Below are 9583 nucleotides of genomic sequence, written 5' to 3'. Positions count from 1 at the left end.
GCACACATACAAAAAGGCGATTTAAATTGATTTTTATTTAAGTATGTGCAAACCTAATGTTTGCTATGATGAAATAAAAAGTTTCTCCATGGTCCTTGAATGCATCACATCATCAAGTCTTGTGACTCCAGTATAATTCAGGATGTCAGTTATTTACAGAGTAAAAAACAAAGTACTGAATGAATTAATGAATCATGCATAAAGAAGATTACATAACAGCACATTACAATAATGTCACTACAGTCAGATAACCAGACAGTTTCACATTCTTCACCGAAGCACAGCTTCTCTGAAATGAAATGGTTGACAGTAGATTCATAGTCTGCAAACTCAGCAAAGCTTAGATGCACGTGTTTCTGATTTCTGATGAGATAAACTGCACAGTGCATTTGCACAGTTTCAAATCTGTACAGTAGGAACCATTTTTATTCACATGTGTTTTTTTGCATATCTAGTCATTTTCGGTAACTGTTTGACCCTTTGTCTTCTTTTTTTTTCACAGCAGTTAAATCTTTGGCAAGAAAACTTTGAGAGGCTCATTTTCATGCACTTTGTCCAGGAAGCCCAAGTTGAAATAAGGATACAGTGTTTCAGTGAAGGTCTCCCTGAAGGTGTACAGGTGTGTCATGCTCTCTGCATTGTAGAAGGACACCAGGCCCCTCTTGTAGTCCACGTACACACCGATCCTGGCCAGTGGCTCCTCCAGTGACAGGACAGTTGGAGGGGACGTACCTGCCATGTACTGAATCCCATAAGAGAGAGAGATAGTCCAGAAGCCGTTAGCTGGAAGGGCTTTGATGACTCCCTTTCTGGGTACCGACTCCCGGGCTACCCCCACAGTCCAGACTGTGCTGCTGTAGACCTCAATCTCCCAGTAGTGACGCCCATGGGTGAAGCCCTGGCTACCCAGCAGTGACAGGGCGGCATTAAACCTGTTGGGATTGTCCTCCACAGTGTGGTTAAAGTTCTGGTATCGAACGCAGGTGAGGGAGGAAGTCAGACTGAGCCAGGGGTTGGCCGTGCTGGAGTTAAATGTAATGGAAGCTGGAACTAAAAAGAGGAGAAAGCAAAGGCAAGAGAGGAAGTTTAAGGCTAAAGATGTTTCTTTGCTGGATATTTTGATGATGGTTTCTGAGCAGTGCAGTGATTCAGGAGTCTGAGTGTCACTTTTAAGTACCTGGATAGATGCTTCCTTTCATAGATTTCCACACTCTGTACTGTAGGGGCCCTGCAAACCGGCCCTCACACAGACTGGGCGGTGTAAACACGGGTTTCTCAAACTTAAGTGGAGGCCTGTCAACGAAAGCAAAGTCAAACAATGAAACCAAAGAACAAAAACAGAGCCTTTCAAGGACAAAATATTCGGCCTCTTTCCCACGCTCACCTCTGGAGAAGTGCTTTGATGCTCTGAAATGAGACATGGGAATAAACACAGGAAAAGAGACAAAAAGACTGTAATTAGTTTTGCTGTATTTGAAAGAAGAGAGAGCTTTTTCCACATTACATCAGTGTCTGACCTCACATTATCCCACCCTGCGGGATCTCCCTGTGGCCGGGGGAAATTCCCACTGCCTTGGCCTGAGTATGGCCCGGTGCCTGAACTGAACTAATTTTTCTAGAGCTCAGCGACTGAGGTCGTTGGCATGAATCCTGTCTAAGCTCATAAATATTTGTTTGGGCAAAAAACTACAACAGTGTTGTTGTTATTTATCACGCTTTACCCTTGAAGTTTTTTCATAATGATGTAATCAAATCGACCGTCTTGCTAAGACCACTCTGCAGACTTAACAGGAAAGCCGAGGCGGTCACACCCAGCTCAGTTATATCTTGAATGTTGACGTTGGACCCTGTTTAACCTGTTGGCACAAAAATGTATGTCTGCTACATAATAGATTGAAAAACACCTCATTTTCTTCCCAAATATTGTGCTTCTGATTCCATTTCTTTTAAAACAGTGATACAAATGTTTTGAAAACATATTTAAAATCAAGAGTTCAGCATTTTTTGGCTTAATCATCCCCAGAGCTGACTCATCATCCTGGTAATAACTTCCAGATGAACTGTGCTGTATGTACAAACAGGCTAAGCGTACCCGGAGCAGAGTGAATGGGTCCTGCTCTTTTAGTTTGTCCTCTATCTCATGGACGGCCCTCTGCAGACGCGAGATCTCCACGCACAGCAGGGCCTTGTGCTCGTCCAGGCGAATCAGCTCTCTTCGCTCCTCCGTCTTCAGCTTCACCTGCAGCAGTTTCTCCTCCTGGTAGAGGAACTGGTGCAGGTCGCTGAACTGGGCTTCGATGCGCTGCTTCAGATCAGCGGTGTGCTCCTGAGTGGGAGATGCACATTGTTACTGGGAGCGACGGTCTATTTCAAAAAGCACAACAGTCTGTGCGCACATACACAAAAGCATTAGAAATCCATGAGGGGAATGAGACAGGAAACTGTGGGTCGAGTGGGTCAGTCTGGATATTTATAGTGATTGTAGCATGCGCAGTGGCGAGGTTTTGATTCCGATGTGTTTCCTCTCACCTTCAGCTTCTTGACCTCGTCTTCAGCTTCTCTGTCACACTGCAGCGCTATGTTGAGCTCAGCTTTTAAAGAGTCCATTGAGCTGTGCAGAGATGCCTGTCAGGGCAGAAACACAAAATCAAAGCATTTTGTTTAACCATCCATTCTCTTCTGCTTAGCCAATTCAGGGTCACAGGGGGCTTTAGCCTATCCCAGCTGCGAGAGGCGGGGTACACCCTGGACAGATGGCCAATCTGCTGCAGAGCTAACACAGAGACAACCATTCACACTCACATTCACACCTGTCTATGTCTTTGGACTGTGGCAGGAAGGCAGTACTTTGAGAGAATTCACGCATTCAAAGGGAGAACATGCAAACGATGGTGGATTCAAACCCCAGACCTTCTCACTCTGAGGCACCAGTGCTAACCGCCTCACCACTGTGCAGCCCGTCAAAACATACTGACTCCCTCAAAGTCAATGTCTTGTCCAGGGTGATTTGTTGAAAACACAATGGGAAGCGTGATAAATTTGAGCTTACTTTTGCTTTAAGCCTAACCTGGGAGACTCCACACTGATGAACAACACAAGAGGATCCATGTTTGCAATACCAGAAGAAGTTGTTTTTGGAAAATATGCAGCCAAGTCTAAAACTATAAAAGCAAAAACAGTTTAAACCCCATTAACAGTGATATTGACTTCCCTGCTGAACGTTTAACTGCTGACAGGCACTTCATTAAAGCTTAACTCACCCTATACTTCTGTTCTGCCTCCTGGACACACACCATGGTGTGACTTCTGTGCTCCTGGGAGATGCCACACACCAGACACACCAGCTCCTGGTCCTCCTCACAGTACAGTTTCAGCTCCTCCCTGTGTCGGCTACAGCGTGCAACCGGTGCAGGAGCCCTCTCTGGCACCCCGGCATCTGGCAGGCAGGGTCCAGTCCCGCTCTCCTCCAGACCCTGACAGTAACTCTCCACTATGTTGGCCACTATACGGTTGGGTCTGTAGCTCGGTCCGGGATACACCTTCCTGCACTGAGGGCAGGAGCCGGCTCCACCTTGCCCGGTGCCCCGTGGCCCTGCCCAGTAACCCTCAATGCAACCCTGGCAAAAGGTGTGATCACAGGGCAAGGATACCGGCTGCTTGAAAAGATCCAAACAGATGGAGCAAGTCAGGTCTCTGCTGATTCTGTGAGCCGAGCTTTTAGCCACTTTTCCAGCTATGGGAGGCTGCCGCGGCTTTTCCATTGCTGTTTGCACAGCAAAGTCTCCTTCTTTAGGTTTCCAACTTTTTTTGTCCGGCTTTATCCCCTGGTTCACTTTCTCCAGGTTCTGCAGATAGACTGACTGGATTTTCTTCACTTCTTTCTGATTCTTGCTCATTCCTTTGCCTTTAGTGTCCTTCTTTGTTCTTACTGTACTGCTGGACTTCTGAGTCCTTCCTCTCCTACAGAGTGTGGCCGCTCTCTTTGGCCTCCAGTTTTCCTGTTGCTGTGGGGAAAACAAGGGGGTGGTGCAGAGGCAGCATGAGCCTCTCACATGCAGATCAGATAGTGAGGGGATCTCAGAGGCCCCCCTTTCCCCCTTAGACTGACGTCAGTCAGGAAATTGAGGCGGACCATGGATATTCTTTCCTTTGCATGTTTGTTTAGTAAAGTCTGCGCAAGTAAAGTCCGACTTCACTAAACTCTTAATCTGCTCTAAGAATAATTAAAGAAAAATGTAAATCCAGTGGATGTGACTGTGTGAGCTCTTGCCGTGAGTGTGTGTTAGAGGGAGAAAGCAGGAAAACATCTGTGAGTAGTAGATAGCGATTTCATCATTCTAATTATGGCCACGATCTCTGCCAAGTAAGTAAAAGGTAGAAGGGTATCATTCAAAACTGTATGCATAGAAAGCTCCACAACAGACAGAGTACTCTTTATCCAGACATAACGTCCAGTAAAGCTTATTTAAAAATCCAAGCTGAGTGAGAAATTTGTGTTTCACTTGCCAAGACTATCAGCAGCACCACATGGGCCGACTAAATATTACAGGATGTTACATCAGGCTGATGACACTGTAAATTTAGGCATGCTGTGATTATTTAGTGCATAATCACAGGTCGGGTGAGTAAAAGCACAGCAGTACTGCATAAATGTTTATACTGAGTGAGAGGTTTTATTTGTTTGCCTGTTTGTTTGTTTTAATCAGCCTGTCTTGTGTGTGCCAATATTCTGATTGCTGCACTCTCTGTAAATAACACTTAGAACTGTGTTTTCCTATGATGAATGACATGAATATACCTGAAGACGTTCTTGTTTTCTTTTAGAAAACCTTTCAGTCAGTTTCTCTGCCTTTTCTCTGCCTGTACTCTGTGTTATGAGCAATAGGGACATCTGGTGTCCAAAGTGAAACTTTAACTAGAACTAAACTTATTACAGATCAATATGATGAACATCAAATTGATAATATAACTGGGTAAACAACAGCTATGATTAAGTAAACCCATTTTTTTAATGTAGTACCAGTTGAGGGTGGAAAGCCGGAACCAACACCTAAAGGATTTCAGAAAATTGTTTTGCATTGAATCAGAGTTTTACAGGTGAACAAAGTGCTTGCAAAGTAGGAATATTACAGTGTAAAATCAGTGTGCTGCAAATTAAAGGCATCGCAATACACTCATGGAAACTTATTAAGTACATCTATTTCACTGCTCGTATCAGCATCACATGCACTTAATCATGTAGACATCAAGAAAACCCGCTGGACTTCAAACTGACCATCAGAATGGAAAAGGGTGACTTAAGTGATATTCTGGGATTTTCCCACAAAGCCATCTGTAGGGTTTCCAGAGAATCATCCAAAAAAGAGAAAATACCCAGTGAGCTTCAGTTCTCTGGTGAAAACGCCTTGTTGAGAATGGCCAGGCTGCTTCGAGTTGATAGGAACAGTGACACAAATAACCACTAATTACAACCAAGGTGTGCAGAAGAGCATCTGTGAACACACTAGATTTTCAAGCAAATGTGCTAAAGCAGCAGAAGATGGGGGTGAAGTGATGGTGTGCAGGATATTTTCTTGGCACACTGGGCCCATTAGTAGCATCTGAACAGAAGTTAAAAGCTACAATCTACCTGAGTATTGTTGGTGTTGTTGCTGACCATGTCCATCCCTTTATGACTACTGGTGGAACCAGAGAGACTTCGTCTTTACCATAAAGAATTAAGGCAGCTCTGAAGCCAAAAAGAGTCCAGCCTAGTACGAGCAAGGTCATACTAGGCTACGAATATTTATTTATGAATTTGTTATATTTCATTTCCTTATGAATGTTGTCAGGTAATTGTCAGGAATCCCAATTAAAGTAAAATGATATCACATCTTTCTTCTCCTCTGTATTTTTACACCGGCTGTCCTTGCGCCTCTTATCTTCCTACAGGTTTGCCTCACTGCTGCAGACACTTAAGTTATTTTTAGCAGCACAAGTTCCAGAGAGCCTCCAGTTTCCCTGGTGCCTTACACATGAGCTCCGAGTTTAATTGAGGGTGTGTGCTCAGTGCGGACGTGCTTCATGTGTGCGTGTGGGAGTTTCTTTTATTTTCTATCTCGCCACATGAATGTTGCATTTTTTGTCCCCTCTAAATTTGCCACAAACACTCACATGCATGGCTGCACGCATTTATGCACATATCCGCCCTTTTGTTCTCAAGCTCTGCCACAAATATCTGCTGATACTCGTCTGTAAATATCATAAGAGGCAAGCCTACCTGTTTCTGCAATATTATTAAAATATATAATAATAATGGATTGCATTTATATAGCGCTTTTCGAGACCCTTATAGCGCTTTACAATTCCACTATTCATTCACTCTCACATTCACACACTGGTGGAGGCAAACTGCAGTTGTAGCCACAGCTGCCCTGGGGCAGACTGACAGAAGTGAGGCTGCCATCGGCCCCTCTGGCCAACACCATATATCCAAAGCTTTAGATGGACTATCAAAGGATAAACACGTGCACATGATGCGCATAAGGTTTACAGCCTCATAGGAATGAGCACATTCAAACACTCTCCCCAAAGGTTCAACAGGATACAGAGGAACCAATATTAAAATCATCACAGCCTTTGAAAGAAAAATTATACTTGTCCTTTGAAGACTTGCTTTATACTGTCTTTTGCGCTAATACATATAATAAACAACTTATAAATCACAAGTATTCTGTTCAAAAAAACCTGTAAAAGCTATTATTATCATTATTATTAAAAAGCTGCAGGCATGTTTTTCTTCAGTGTCTGTTTAGACACAGGATCTTGGCCATGTTGGACGCTGCACTGTGTTTTTTTGGGTTTTTTTAAGCAGCAGGAGGAACATTTCCAGGAATACAAAGATTTCTTCCACCACGATGTCTTTGTCCTCTTCCCCTCTGCCTTTTACTTCCACAGCCTCTCTGTTGATTTGTCTTTTATTAAGTGAAATACCAAAATTGCCGCTGGAGTTTTGCAGCATGGCTGTATGGCTTTTAACAAGTGCGACGTGTCAGACTAGAACCTACGGTGGCCCCTAGAGACAAAGCACGTACAATCTCCAAAACACTTGCAAATTCCAAAACACATGCAAACTCCAAAACACGTGCAAAATCCAAAACACTTGCAAACTAAAAAACACATGCAAACTCCAAAACACGTACAAACTCCAAAACACGTACAAACTCCAAAACACTTGCAAAATCCAAAACACGCACAAACTCCAAAACACTTGCAAAATCCAAAACACATACAAACTAAAAAACACGTACAAACTCCAAAACACGTACAAACTCCAAAACACTTGCAAAATCCAAAACACTTGCAAACTCAAAAACACATGCAAATTCCAAAACACAACGGAAGTGCTCCAGGACGCTAGGGGCAGTGTTGAGCTTTTGTTACCTAGTAACTACACAAGCCAGGAAGTACCAATGACCGGATTTGGGGTCTGCAGCCTTAAAGGCCGCATTTTAAGGCCGATTACGTCACAGCGACAAGAGAAGGCTGTCCCAATTCAAAGGCTGCTCGAAATGCGGCCCTCAAATGCGTCCATAATTTCCCTGAATTTTAAGGATGGGTCGGTGTAGCCTTCATGGCCCAACACATCCCAGACTTCATAGTGCGGTGGTGGTGTGGATAATTTTGCCGAAAAAAAACGGTGGAAGCGGAGCGGAGGAAGAGTAAACTTTCAGAAGTAAGTACTGAATATTATGTCACTTATTTATGCGCAAATATTTTTTTAATGAAGAACATTAAACCATTATTGTTGGCCACATGTCGGGAAAGTTATGTGACATTAGTGATGTCTGTACTTTCAGAATTAACTTGGTTTTAAAGCCTTTACTTTAAAAAATATATATATAGTCGACCTTAATCTTACAGAGAATGTGATGATTTTATGGATAATTAAAGTCAGTCATATATCCACAAACACAACAAGCTGAAAGTCAGTGATGCTGCTCGGTTTGCAGTCCTGAATATCACAGCACAAGGAGGATTCACTGCACTGTTAATGTTAGCTATGTTATATTGCTGCCTCTGTTCGGTGGTGTCGAGCCAAACGGACTTTAACGTGTGTTTGAACAGCTGACGGTTCACTCGTGAAGCTGAAAGAAAGATGCTTTAATCACAGGAGTCACACATGTGTCCACTGTACCATCTGGGAACTCCTCTTGTTTCGTAATAACACAAACACTAAAACCTCCTTCTTTTGTGCTGTTTTGTAGCAGGTATACACCTGAGACTTTAACCTGTCTGTCTGTCCTGCACTCGCTCTCTGTTTCTTTCTCTCTGATTGTGGAATAAAAGTATGAACATGTGTTTATAAGTCACACTTGTGTTTGAATCCTGCAGCTTATCACACATTTGATTTCCATGTGTGACAACTGCAAGTGTCCAGAGTGAGGACAGACTGAGGGACCCACTGCTGCACATCATCTGATGATCCACCAGGACAAACTCAGCAGTGTGTGAGGAAGAGGAGGAGGAAGAGCCAGCAGCAGCTGACAGATGGAGAGAATAGACAGACCGTTCCCTGTTTGTGAAGGACTGCTAGAAAAGTTTAAAATAACTAATTGTCTGTCCTGAATCAGTCTTATTAGGTAATGTTCAAATAATTTTATCATTCCAGTGTTTTCAGTGTGGAAGAAAGTACTCAGGGCCTTCAAGTTACACACTATGAAAGGCAGCAACAAGTTTAATGTTCAGAAACCTAAAGTATGTATCAGCAGCAGAATGGACCTAAAAATAAATGTTTGTTCCAGTTCTATGAAGCTTTGAGTATTTTGGATCAGTAGCACTGCTGTGTTTGTTGCATCATATTGCTGTAATTGTTTATATGCTTTATATATTCTGAGGTAAGTTGATCTATAGTGTTACATCATATTCTATAAGGATGTTATGTGTTTGTATACTTTCTGCCCAGTTTGACCCATTTAGCAGAAGCCAGCCTGTTTAAGGCTCTGATATCTATTCTGTATGACTGAAAGCAGTTATGACATGGTCTGATTTTCTCACCCAATAAAGGAATATTTCATATATCAGTCTACTCTTCATTTTATCAGAAACAGTTATCACAGCTTGTACATTTTCTTTTTATAAATATATGTAAGCAATGAGCCAAATTTAGTAATGCCAACATACTGAAGGAACAACATTTGTCTCTTATATATGATACACCTATATATGCACTGTCAAAGATACTTGTCTTTGAGTGAAGATTTAAGGTGATAAGACATATAAATAACTGAATCTGTACTGAAGCTCAGTATTTGACACAGAGTTCATGTTCACTGCTGTAATAGCTAATAATGATTAATATAATAACTATAATATTGGCCATATTATATTTACATTACCAAAGTGATATGACTTTAGTCTCATGAACAACATCAGCTAATTCTTATTTACTAACTAATCTTAAATGACTGTTCAGTACAGAAATGAAGCCCAAAAATCATGTTTTACTGTCCTGTGGTCTCAGCCTCAGATACTTATCAAATCACACAAAGCTCTTGTAGAAACAAACAAACAAATGAACAAAATATGTTCTCCCTCATTTCTG

General features: G+C 42.3%; 1 protein-coding gene across 1 annotated transcript; it reads right to left on the bottom strand.

Annotated features, from left to right (window-relative positions):
- Positions 1-16: 16 nt before the first annotated feature.
- On the bottom strand, positions 17-4029 carry trim69 (tripartite motif containing 69). Its single transcript, XM_085279481.1, has 6 exons — positions 3261-4029; positions 2530-2625; positions 2093-2326; positions 1385-1407; positions 1178-1293; positions 17-1050 (listed from the first exon to the last, which is right to left on the bottom strand). Exons 1-6 carry the CDS (start codon positions 3894-3896, stop codon positions 506-508), a joined length of 1650 nt encoding a protein of 549 aa, XP_085135607.1. The 5' UTR covers positions 3897-4029; the 3' UTR covers positions 17-505.
- Between the last annotated feature and the right edge of the window lie 5554 nt (positions 4030-9583).

Source organism: Mchenga conophoros, linkage group LG7 (assembly GCF_057382185.1).
Source record: "Mchenga conophoros isolate Kocher_MC1m ecotype Shallow Benthic linkage group LG7, M_conophoros_male_GT1.1, whole genome shotgun sequence".
NCBI lineage: Eukaryota > Metazoa > Chordata > Actinopteri > Cichliformes > Cichlidae > Mchenga > Mchenga conophoros.
The sequence above is the reverse complement of the archived record's forward strand: the minus strand, read 5'-3'. Positions and strand labels throughout refer to the sequence as shown.